This window comes from Nestor notabilis, unplaced genomic scaffold (genome assembly GCF_000696875.1).
Source record: "Nestor notabilis isolate BGI_N333 unplaced genomic scaffold, ASM69687v1 scaffold7762, whole genome shotgun sequence".
Lineage (NCBI taxonomy): Eukaryota > Metazoa > Chordata > Aves > Psittaciformes > Psittacidae > Nestor > Nestor notabilis.
This window is the reverse complement of record NW_009917052.1, coordinates 87,922-101,419: the sequence shown is the minus strand read 5'-3', so window position 1 is coordinate 101,419 and position 13,498 is coordinate 87,922. Positions and strand designations below refer to the sequence as shown.

The following is a 13,498-nucleotide window of genomic DNA, read 5'->3' as shown; positions in this document are numbered from 1 at the left end:
GACTGGCAGGGACACCTTCCACTAGACCAGGCTGCTCAAAGCCCCATCCAGCCCAGCCTTGAACACTGCCAAGGATGAGGCTAAAGGTCAAATTTGCCACTATTTCAGGATTTATAAACAATTTTTGCAGAAATATCTTAGTAGAGCTTTTCTTAAAACTTATTAAATACATGAATAGCTCCTAATCAGTTAGCAATTTGGACTGGCCTTTTAAATTGGCTGGATAATGGAAGTCTCCAAAGTCTCCGAGAGATCCATGGACAGATTGCCCACATTGGTATGAGCACTTCACAGAAGACAGGAGAGAAAGAGATCCCTCTTTGTGCATGTAGCATGTTTACAACTGGCACACTTGTTCCCTTAAAGTTTCCCTTGAACAAAATAATGCTCAGGATACAGTAAAGGCATCAAATGACTCCCACCGGCAAAGTCTCCTTTCTTGACTGTTTATTTTTGTTTCCTAAATCACAAGTAGTTCCTGCTTTTGTAGGACAAAAGAGAATGTACTGAAGAAACTGGAACTAGCACTTGCACTTTGTGCTCTACCTATGCATTGACCGTAAGCAGAAATACAGACAAAACGCTTTCCATATCAGTTTTTAAAATAACTGCTATTTATTAACTCAAAGTATAAATCTAATTCACACAGCACTCTATAGCCATCAACATTAGAGAGGCCAAAACCGAAACCTTCTCAAAGTCTATTTAAAAAATGTTTGGTTTTGGCCACCTGGGCCCAAAAGAAATGTTGTGGTGGCAATGGTGTTACAGCTTTATTTTGGCCTCAAACTCCAAAGTTATAACAGATTTCTCGGGTTATACAGTGTTCTCATATTTTATGGAAACTGACTAACATCAGAAGCATGCTCCAGCAAGGAAAAAAAAGAAGTTGTTCTTAAACATTTCACCAGTGAACTTTTTTTGAGGGAAAAAAAACCATCAGCCTTTTCTCCGCTGTGTTGTATTGCAGCATTCACTAGAACAGATCTGTACAACACAAGATCTGTCGATCACCTACAGCCTTGAAAGCTATATCTTTGGTCTTCTGGTGCTTACAACATGCACCATGTGGCCTGCAGCATGTGTCTCCCTGCCAGATGGGCAACCAATCTGTATACCTTCCACCCGGGCAGTAAGCCAGTCCTAATGTGCCTACCTCCTGCCTGGAAGTTACATGTGTGCTGTTCGGCCAGCAGCAACTGGGAATACAGTATTGCTTCTGAGCCTTGGGTTGGCTAAAAAATAGCATCAGCTTCCCAGGAAAATATTTTTTGAGAAGAGTCAGTGGCAAAAGGGTGGGGATGGTACTACCACTGTGCCCTTTCTTAGTTCTTTATGTTGGAATGAGAAATGGGAAAGGCAGGAGAAGAGACATTGCTCAAGAAAAGGCACTTTCAGTAGTGGAAAGGAAGGATTTTGGGTCAAAAAGAGCACAATGAATGGTTGCAACAGGGAAAGGCTTGGTACAGAAACAGGGAATAGGATGATCCACTGTTGACACACTGGAAAGGGCCTCATATTTGAAACAGAAGGCAGTCACATCACACTTGCTAGGCACTGGAGTACAACACAGGGTTTGATCCCCGCAGCTTTTCAAATGACCCTCTCCAGGTAACGGAACTGAAACTATCCAAGAATCCACCCTAGTCGTGTGTTCACCACATTAAAAAGGAATTTACAGATCTCTAAATTGTGCCTGAAAGACAAGTCTGAAGTTTTAGTATCTCAGACCACGACACTATTGCACAGCAAAGTTGTTCTACCAATTCAGTGGCAAAATTTGTAATTAAACTTACATACTTATTGAAACCCTGACTTAGAGAACATCGCTAATAAGCCATAATTATTCAGAGAAAGAAGTTTATTTGTTAAGATATTGCCTTTCAGAATGCAAAAGCCTAGAACTCCTCAAGTCTCAAGCCTGAATACGAAACAGAGAAGGGCTAATGTCTTCTCATACTATTTTGGATAATTTAGACAGGATAGCTAGCATCTCTATTACCTGCAGAAGGTCTTTATGTATTCTTGATTGAATCTGATGAATCCAGCACACTGTTGGAATGACTTGGGACCCAGACCTTTAACTTCCTTGAGCTGTTCTCGGTTTATAAATGGCCCGTTCTTCTCTCGCCATTCAATTATATTTTTAGCTCTGTTAGCATTCAGTCCTGCAATGTGTCTAAGAGAAGTTTATAGAATGCATTTATTACCATTGACCGGTTATTAATACAAGTGATACATAAATACAAGGATACACATTATGTAGAAAATCTGGTATACAAAACTTAAAAACAGCCAAGATATTTGCAAATAGACTTTTAGGCCAAAGGCATCATTTGAAAAAGGATCCCTTCTCTTAGTTCTGTGGAAGGAATCTACTCAAGTCAACAGAACTTGGTACAGCAATACACTTCTGCACATACCTAACTCGTAAGCCAGGGACATGTACTTTATGATCTGTTGGCTATTTCGGTAATGCCAATTCAATTTGTCATGTCTTATGGCTTGCCCCCACCTGCCTGCTTCAGGAAACAATGTGGGAGGAGGATTCAGAACATGTAAATTGTTCCTGTGTGAAAATCCCCTCCCAGCTATTCTCTTGCAATGGTACCGCAACACCGCATGAAGGACTCGGTGTCTGCTATCCAGAAGCAGAGTATCTGGGAGCAGCTTGCCTTCCTCACACAATTTAACAGATCAACAAAGCTTGTTCCTTTTCTCTCAGGTGCTCTTGAGATAAAAGAGCAGCTGGGAACAGGCTGCATGAGTTCTGAAGGCAACTCAGATCTGGCAAAGAACTTCTGACTGAAGTGCAACTGCAGTTAGCCAAATTCCTTCAGGAAGCAGTAGGTTTGCTGCATTTTTTCTGTATGTACGTATGAGTACAACTTTCTGTGTATGAAGCATGTTAACCATAGAACAAGTGAAAGAGCTGTGGTGGGTAGTTACTCCTGGCACTAGGGAAGGAAATGTCATCCATCTGGCTCTATATTCCAGATGCCATTGCTTTAAGTCAACGGCAGCAGAGACCTGTTTGTGGAATGGCACTGACTGATTCTAGAAAAAAACCCACAAAACTAACCACCAGCAAACCTGGCAAGAATAGAAAAAATCGGAGAGGGGGGTGGGGGAATAAATCTTTCCATTATTCTCATCCTCAAGCAAAAGTTAAAAAAATAATCCAAAGTTGGAGAAATTTCAGAATTAAATTCCAGACACACACCTTTAACCACAGACAAAAATATTAATCATTACGATTGGAATTTTTGCAAAAAATTTCTTGGAAACATTATGAAACCTAGCTTATTTACAGACAAAGGAACATGACGCAGTTGACAGAATTTTCCACTAATTAAGTCTTTCAAACATGATACTCCGCAGTAATGTAAGTACTGTAGCACTGTCACCCCTTCCACATGTAATATGTGTAAAGAAGTGTATTTGATGCATCAGAAAGACCTGCTCATGCTATATTCTAGCTACAGTGACAATTTCATACACTGTACCTCTGAGGGAAACTACATCTACACAGAATAGCAGAACTGATCAGCGGAGGGTCAAGTTAAATCTTGATGCAGCACATAAATATGAGCTTTGTAAGCCAGGTTAATTAGACCAAACAAAGCACTTAGCCAGTACGGCTATCACCTGTAACCATAACTGGACAAGTGTCCTTCCACATTCACAGTTCTGGTGAGAGACAGTGGCACCTCAGCCTGGTGGTCAACTGCACAATACAGCGGTGCCCTGTAGAAGGCTGACAGCGCTCACCCACTGCACTTGCTCAGGTAGGCTTTTATTCAAGGAATGAAAGCTGGTCAGCCTCATTTAGCAATTAGGTAATGCTTGCTTTCTTGCTAATAGCTGATCTAAATCTGACAGTAGGTGAGACAGAAGGTAAATCAGGAGTCAGGCTAAGGGTTGGATACACAGAAAAAGAATATGGAAGAGAAAGTGGAAAACTAAAAAGAATAGAAAGAGAGCCTCATCCAAAATATGGAAAGAAGTTTTTGAAAATTATTACAAAGGGTTAAAAAATTAAAGATAAAGCTAGCAAGAATACATTTTTCTTAACTTTGATAGCTAATATAATTGTCATTACCAAGAGTATGGATATTTTTTCTTCCTCTCCTACTACAGAGGATGACAGCCACACTTTTGCTCTTCTTAAGAGGCTATTCAGCTAAAAAATTCTGAATTCTACACACTCAAGAGAGAATGAACTTTCAACTTCTAACCAAGAGAAATAAAATCCTGAACATTTTCCAAGTAAATATGGAATATTATTTTAAAAAAAAAGAACAGTAAAAAGGAATACATTTTTCAGCAGTTTCCCCTTAAATCTTTCCTTTTCTCCTTTCCTCGCCCAACTTTTACAACCTGTTCCACTTCGCAGTACCTATAAAAATACCTTCTAAGAGACAGAAAGTACATTTGAAAAGCCCTTTCTCAGTGAAAAAATACAAATTGATTATATCAAGTTTTTCTAAAATTGTAGTGTTGGCTCAACATTTTTAAATATCTGGTTTTCTCTGAAGAACAGTTTTACCATGGAGAATCACACATACCCTCAAAAACTGGCTCTTAACAATCCAGTGAAATACTGTCTTAATGTGTCATTTTCATGTAACTGGAAGTTTAACACAAGAGCCATTTGCTCCAGCTGAGCTTGAGTCAGATGGCAGACTAAACAGAGACTCTGTGATCCAGAGCCATGTAATTACTGGAATAGGAAAGCGTTTCACTCACCTTAATAGTATTTCTGAGCAGATGTTAATATCAACTCCTACAAAGCTGACACACTCTTCAACCACACTGTCCAGAGTTGCTTTGAGCAAAGTCTGTGATACATCATGCTGAGAAACAAAAATGGAGATAATCGGGTTACTCAAATATCTAAGAGTACATAAATAAGAACTGCAAAAAATACTAACATTTATGAAATACTTGCTGGAACTTACCAATATCTTATGTGAGGGTACCAGTTAAACACGAACTGTAGAACATATTTTTAAAAGGTCTCGAGTATCTCTTTGAGACATTTTTGTCATGATACAAATCCGTATGCCAAGATACTTCACATTACTGTTGGGTTTTTTGGTTAATAACTATTCCCAAACAAAACTATATTGAACACAATGATTACTCAAAAGGAGTAACGCTTCCATTTATTCACTATGCCTTGTCTTTAACATGACATTTACCTATAATATCAGTTAAAAAATAAAACAATATTTTAGAAATAAGGTAGTTGGAGAAAAGATCACAAATGTACTTTTGTACCTGCACACAAATGGTTGCAAAATTGTCCTATTTATGAGCATCACACTACAGTACTTATTTACTAAAAGAACAAGCCAGGTATTGTATGAGGGTGGGCAATACATAAGGTACATATCAGCCCTGCAGCAACCAAGCGTTTCAGATTTTGAACAGACGTTTCTGAGAAGATTGGCAGGTCCTTGACTGAAACACCACTAATGGAAATTCTTCTATTTTCTCCCTTATTGTTCATAGTGCTTCCCCTTTTTCCCCACTAAAAGAAAATCAGTCACACTTGCTAAAGATAAAAGTTCTGAAGCTCTAAGACTTCTTTTCCTCCACAAGGTAGGCATATTTCAATCTGTAACTGCTAGTTCCCCATACAAGCCGAACAGTGCTTAGAAGTCTGACCTGGAGGGAAAAGCCCCTCTAAATGCAGGAACTAATTCAATCACTATGTCGGCTTAGCTTCAGGGCTCTTCTACATCCCTCACGTAATTCTGGGTTGATCTGCTGTGGTTTTGTGATGCATCCATTTAGGACATCAAGCTGGATCCAAGCCAAGACACCAAACACTCCATCTATTATTTTGTTTTACCTTCTAAGCCATTCAGATCTTTTAAGATTTCACAGTTAAATTTAACATGCCAACAGTATCAATCCCAATATACTAAATATTGATGATTCATCAAGCAGTGGTTAACAACTGAAACAATCATAAAACTTACGGCGATGTATTTCATAGCCCACTCTCTTCAGATAATGGTAATATGATGTATTTTCATGATGCTATACCTAATAAAGTTACTTACAAACATTACTTACAAACAGCAAGCACAAATTTTGCCAGTATGGCTCCTCCTATATAAGGTTTGCACACAAAAAGCAATGTACATGCATATGTACATTTGCACACAGTCTTGGCCTCACAGCCACCAAGCTTAACTTGTACACTTTGCAGATCAAACGCCAGTTTCTACATACTAATGTGTTGCTACTACAACACAATGGCTTCTTTTCTGAATAAAGAGATATAAACAAAACAAAATATCCCACACCCTAAAAAGAAGTCTTATATTTCTATTTTTCTGACTTACTGAAGATGCAGCTTCTCGTAGCCAGAATGTTCTATATATTCCCTCCTTTTTCTGCCATCAGCTGAGTTATGTACTAGAGCTAGAAGCTTCCAGCTCACACACACACTCATGCAAGGATGCATTTATGTAACACAGTACAAAAAACAGAACAAAACCATTCAGAAACAACACACATTTTCTTCTCTTTGCCAAGTACAGCTGGCAAATGCTGGGCTAGATTTTCCATGATGAATCACAAATTCAAAATCTATTAAGATACTAATTTTATTTTTTTTTAATTATGATGAAGGAAGATGAAAGGAAAGAAAAAAAATGCAAAGGTCTCAATTTCTTTCTGCTTTTAGTAAAGGCTATGACTCCAAGATACTTGGAAGTTCATTATCATATAGTTTCACAACTTACAATAACAAGTTCCATTCACTGTAGTAGTTACTGGCTACCTCTAAAAATACCTTGGTCTAAAACAACTACTTAGAATATAAAGTAGAGTCTGTGGCAGAGAATTGGGTAGACTGCTGTTTTCCTAGATTTCAGTCTCGTTTTTTAAGATGATAATTCTTCAGAAGGAGTAACACGCAGTTACATGAGTCAGAACAGAGGCATTCGTCATTGTCTCCATAATGCCTTATAGCATGGGGTGGAGCAAAGAAGGTACCCACAGATCTGGCCTCATCTTTCTAAGCAGTTGTTTGGAAGGCTTGACTCAGCAGAAGCTTTATTTCCAGTCTGCTGAAAGTGAAACTAGATAGCAATTCATCCAACTATAGTACTCCCAAAACCAAGGAAAGGATATTATCACTGTCAAAAGCTAAGCACCCTGAAATACCTCTGCTAGTGGAAGCCAGTCCAGTGCTTACAGATCATCAGTTTCAAATATGAAGCTGACATTTATATGAAGATTGATGTTTGTGGGTGCAATAGTTCATGTAAAGTTTTGTGTAACAGAATACATACAATTTGGAAAACTGGTTTGGTGGTTTGTTTGTTTTTTTTTTGGTGCCAGGAAGACAAGAAGTTCTCAGGTCCCAAGATTTCTCCCAAAGATGATTTGCATCCTTTGACTTTATTGCTACTTAACAGTCTGCATTAAAAAAACCCCAACAAAACAACAAAATAAGACATGCACAAGTAGTTGTACTTTACTACTGCAACACACAACAGTCATACCACTTGGAGTGGACATCACAGCACGTATATGAAGATATAGACAAAGTGAATGGACAGGTGTGACACACCAGGAAAAGCAGAAAACAGCATGGCTAAAACAGTCACTCAGCTACCAACCAATACCTCACAGAAGTTAAGACATGTTCAGCTAGTGAATGACATTGGAACAGTTTCCAGACAGCAAATCTGCCTCCCAAGATGCAGCTACTGACCATCACAGCTTCCTTTTGCCTTGATGAAGAAATTTTGACATCCCTCTTTACACTGATAAAAAGCAGATAAGTGTTATGAATTTAGTTTCTAAAAGTACTTAATTATAAAATTAATTATCCTGATACCATTGTCAAGACTTCCTACTGCTAACAGGTTACACTTCAGAAAGGTTTAAACTGCAGTGCATTTTCCAGTCTTCCAGCAATTTCACTCATCTTCTCAAATATCAGAGTTTAGATAGTATTTTATACTTTTACATACTATTTATATGCACTGAGGTGGTATCGGATTATTCAGACACTACTAGAAGCACACATACTCCATGCTACTTACTTGCTAACAATGGGCCTGTAAAGACAGGAATCCGTCTTTACTGTTGCATTAAGTACATCAGAATAAAACCTGAACAAATAAACCCAAGCCAAATATGCAAGGCTACTTCCAAAGTGTGCTTATGCAGAATTCTGTGCTGCAGAGCCTCCAACAACTCGTCCACACCCCAACATGGCAGATCATTGCATCAGCTGATCCCAGACATATACTTCTAAATAAAACATTATCATATTAACACTAACTCTGTGTTAATAGGACACCCTATGCGTGAAGGTGTCCCCGCTAAAACTGTTAGGGTTTTATTACAAAGATACTCAGAAATGGCTACCATTAAAATATTTACTGCTGGAATAGTAGATCTGGAGCAGAAGTTTTCATTTTGTATGACGATCTCTAACCAATAAAAAGAATCAATACCCCAATTTAAGGAAACTAGGGCCAGCAGAAACAACGGTCTTGCCACAAACTGCAGGATATCCAGTGCAAATCTGAGAACTTTCTTTTATTATCACTCTGCAGAAAACAGCTGCTTTGCTTCACAGATAGCATTAAGAAGTAGTTAGACATGTGTTTGGTTTGAGTTTTTTGTGGGGAGGACTACAGAAACTAATCTGCCCTTGGAAATATCAGGCACTTCAACTGTATTTTGGTATTTTTGGTATTTGATTTGTAAGAAATTATCAAGTGAGCCAGGGAGCAATACACATAAAATTAAATTACTTGATTAATTGAACTGCTACAGTAAGTAACTGTAGTTGACCAACAAATGAAATTAAAACATGACATTTTTCTGATATTTAGATAAAATGCATACCAAATATCTTAAGTGTAACATACACTCATGAACTGGGAAGAAAATCAATGGCTACTATTTTGATTTCTGGTCATGATTACCCCTCAAATTAGCCTATGGCAAATTTGCTGAAACTGTCAGAAAAAGAATATTATATTGCATATTTTAAAACCACCATTCTGCAAACCCATGTTAACAAAAAAAAAAAAGCAATAGAAATCATTATAATTTCATTTCATGTACTTTTATTAAACAGAGCACAATGTTTAACACTAAAGAACAGCATTAAAGGACACCTGTATTACACACAGTAGTTTTGTCCTATCATCATATCAAAATACTTCAGCTATCTTTTCTGTTTATATGGTATGAAACAGAGAGCAAGGATTGTTGTTCTGCTCAGTTTCAAGAACTATAAACTGGAAATAATTAACACCACTAAAAAACTTATCTGTTCCTTGAAAGAGTGCTACTACAACTGTAATTGAAAGCAATTTTCCAGTTTCAAAACCCTACTGATTTACACAAAACGAAGGCAGAATTCTAAATAGCCACTCAGCTATTTCTACCAGTATACGAGTACAGACACTATAAAAATACATTTGTCATGAGCATGACAAGTTTATCAAGTCAAAGAACCCCTGTTCACATGAAGCCTGGAGACTGCACTTAGCCAACCTCCATAAGCATAGATGGTGGACCAGACCACTGATTGACTTTGCCTAACCAAACACACCAAACATCAGATTACTAGTACAAAACTAGAACAACCGTAATGGGCAGCTTTTCCATGAAAGTAGATTACAACTCTAAGCTTTCCACCTTCAGCAACCTGCTTCCCCCCTCCCCCTCAATACACATAACTATAATGCATTTGGTAATATTTTCCTGGTACCCTATAAAATTGTAATTTCAGAAATTTTGGTATGATTGCATGTTTGCCAAAGAGAAATTCAAACAGCTTGAAAATCTACTTCAATACACAGTTATTCTTAAATACTTACTATTTGACATTTACAAACACCAGCAGATATTGACACAAACTGTCTGTGCATTGTTATGCCCAAGGGCCAGCGTAGTGCAGACACGACCTAACGATGCTGGTCACAAAGCAGTGGGGACGGAAGGAGTTCTCCAGTCTGGGCGGCGACCTACAGGTTCTTGACCCAAGCTCAGCTTTACAGTATTATAACAATATCAACATTCATCCTAAATAAGACCAAGCTGCACATGAGACAATCTATTTAGGGTTTTGATCACACTAGATCTCACTTGTCCTTTAAATGCAAAAGTCAACTTTCAACGAAGTAAACGCAATTAAATTTTTTCTGTCTTTAAGTAAGTCCCGAAACACTTCTAACACCTCATAAAACATTACTTTGTTGGTACCTACCCTTAACTTCTATACCCATGAATTTTAATATTGGCATGTGAGACTAGCCAACATGCCTCTTGAAAAAAATACTTTAAAAAGAGGTATAACTGTGCAAGCTGAATGACATTTACTGAATGAGAAATTAGGTGGGACAACACATCCTAAGCAACGTTCAAAACTATTATTTTACAGAGATTCAACCCATGGAAATGTGTTTTAAAATTTAAAAGAGGGAAAAACATTCTCTACCAGTGCTGTGGCCTACATACAGCCAGTTGCATTTCAAATACTTGTGAAAACACAAAAGCAAAATGCATTCAGGACAAGCCCTTAAGTACAGCAGGACTAATGTAGCACATATACTCTAATGAGAAACACCTTTTCATGCGCAGAATTATAAAAAAATATGAAAATGCACCTTACATGTCAGGTGGAAAAGTGGGAAAGTTCAGACGGGGGTTTTAATCTCTAGCATCCTCTGGAAAATCCCTTTCATTCAGATGCTAAGAAAACAAAGTTATCCATCTGATGTTTGATAAAAGCACCCAACTTCAAGAATTTCTTTTGAAGACTGTTTATGGTTTCTCCAAATGTTATATTGTTATAGCATATACTGTTATCCTATGTACTTAACTCTGGCTCATTTCTTGTTTTCAAAAATTTAAATGCTGTTTATTTTAACAGCATATTACTATTACTGAAAGATCCCAAGAGGGAAAAATGGATTTATATTTTCAAAGAAAATGATGAAACAAAAGCAAAGTCTGTCAGCTCTGACATTAAAAAAAGAAAACAAAAATGCACACTTCATCATGTAAATGCTTCAAGCTACTTGCAAGTTGCTGGAATTTGTCTGTCCCAACAGAAGCAGTAACACTACTAAGCTTGTTATACATATTCAAACCTATTGCTAATATGTCTGATTTCTAAAGCTAACTTCTTCGATGTGAGCAAGCTAGCAGCAATGACATATATCCAAAATCACCCTTCTCTTTCCAGAGCAGGTACCAGTTTTCTACAATGCATTTTTTTATGGAACTAAGAGGCAACAATCTGAATTGTGATTATAATCAACTGCATAATTCTTGGAGATTCCAGTGCAATATTTTCTTTGCCAATAAGTAACGACGGTGATTGTTCAAATTGTTACAGGGGGAAAGCCTTACATTTCAATTCTAGTCCAAACCTACACTTCTGAGCTGTTAAAGCTCTACAAATATACAGATACCCTGCAATACTACAGAAAGATAAAGCAACGACAAACTATCAGGAGTGCAGTTTCATAGATCCCATGGCTGAAAGGCAACAAATTCAGTTGGAAAAAGATTACACTGACAGAGGAAGAACGAATAGTACATTTTTAGAGGGACAAGACAGAAGTCATGAAGCCCAGGTGAGTCTGGTCATCTGTAGGAATTCTGTTTAGTCTTAAGTCAGTGACCATCCATTGCCCTGTAGCAGATGGGTGAGGAACAGCAGCTCCTGGGTTCCCTCCAGCCTCCCTCAGACCAAAGGCAGCCCCCAGGAGATGTGATCTATATAAATACACATACTTCTTCCAGCTCCACTGAAGGCACATTGGGGTTCCTCTCACTCATCTCTAACGCGAAATGTGGTTATTTGCAATATTAGCAAAAAGTACAACAAAAAAGAAAATTCACTGAAGGGTATTTTCTAGAAAGGAAAGATTTGTACAGCTGATACATGTTTTATTGTATCCTAGATGTCTAATATAAGCTACTTCTCTTGCTCAATGGCTTTCGTAAATTTAGTGTATAAACACACTTAGAACATATCTATTCCCTCATTAGAAAAAAATGTATATACCAAACAATGACATTCAGCATTTTTTTAATCCCACACCAACAGAATTAGTCATCATATAATTAAGATGAGGAAAAAAAATATTTAATGTGACACTACCTTCTGAAACACTTGCTGGAAAAAGCTTCTAAAGCTGAACAGTTCAAATTGAATATGCTTAAAGAACACTTTCAAATTCTGCTGTTCAGTTTTCTCCCTTTTTTCTATTTGGCTCTTCCTTCGCTTTCATCAGGCACTCCTCTCCCCCTTGATCCCCAACCTCTTCCACTGCAGAGCTAACGGCAAAAATAAGCTACGAATGACACTGTCCTGCAGAAGACACAGCCAAACTCAAATAAAGCAAGCTTATTTTCTCTGCTTACTTAAAAGCATGCACTTCAGTTTGATTGACATATGGTAACTCAAAAAAAGTCACCCAGGGTAGTGTTTATTGAATGACCCATGGAAGACTGAAAGCCAACAGAAAGCCAGGAAACGTGAAAAAACAGAAGTTTGTTCAGTACCAGCATTTATGGATTCAACAGGCAGAGTACATAAGGATCCATTGTGTCTTTCAAAACTTTGACAACTAAAATCTCAGCACCACTCATTGTATATAACAGCAAGTTATAATTAAAGCAAAAGCATAAATAATTAATTGGTAATAAAAAATAAATCTCAAGTTGTATTAAGTTTGTGACCTTTTAGAATTCTGCTCTGTGCTAAGCTTAACAAAATTAGCATTAAAATATATAGTTAGTACTTTTCTTATTACATATAAACACAAGCAAAATGTTTGCACATTAGAGGCTGAAAAGTTGACAGGACTGAATAATAAATTAGCTGCACAAACTTTTCAGCACTAAAATAATTAAGCTCTCAATGACAATTTTTACAAGTGAATGAGAACACCAACATTTTGTTATTCTCAAAACAAAGCAACATTTCAGAAGCATCATCACTATTGCCAGTATATGATCATTACTAGTAACGTGATTACCATAATATAAAAACTAAGAAATCAAAATGAACTAGTAAAATGGCATAAACAAGAATACATTCCCCATACATGGAAACAGCAATTGAGTTCTCTTGCAATACACATCTTTTTAAACAAATAAGATCTCAGGAGGCACGAGGGGAAAAAGCACAGATCAAAGAGCACTTATTTTCCCAGCATCCCCAAAAGACACTCTGATTTGTGGCCTCATAACATAACCCTTATTTTTACTCTAGGTTTGTAAATTCCTTCAAAAGACTTTTTTAAAACATTACAAATGTACAGTGCTTAAATTATTTTTAAACATATAAAATAATATAAAATTTTGTAGTGCAGCGAATTAATAAAAATTGCTTGGAACATAAAGAGTTTTCTTAGGTATTCTCTAGTGAAAGATTTGTAAATAATCATTCCTTACTGTTACTGACTCACAAAGTTTGCAAGTTACTTACAAA

At 37.2% G+C, this 13,498-nt stretch overlaps 1 protein-coding gene across 1 annotated transcript in view; it reads right to left on the bottom strand.

Annotated features, from left to right (window-relative positions):
- SRBD1 (S1 RNA binding domain 1) overlaps window positions 1-13,498 on the bottom strand; it is a gene marked incomplete at its 5' end in the record, with an annotated part of 116,522 nt that overhangs the window by 15,214 nt on the left and 87,810 nt on the right. The window contains 2 exons of the mRNA XM_010024912.1: window positions 2,003-2,179; window positions 4,750-4,856. Coding sequence (XP_010023214.1) covers window positions 2,003-2,179; window positions 4,750-4,856 — 284 coding nt within the window. The remainder of the gene's footprint in view (window positions 1-2,002; window positions 2,180-4,749; window positions 4,857-13,498) is intronic.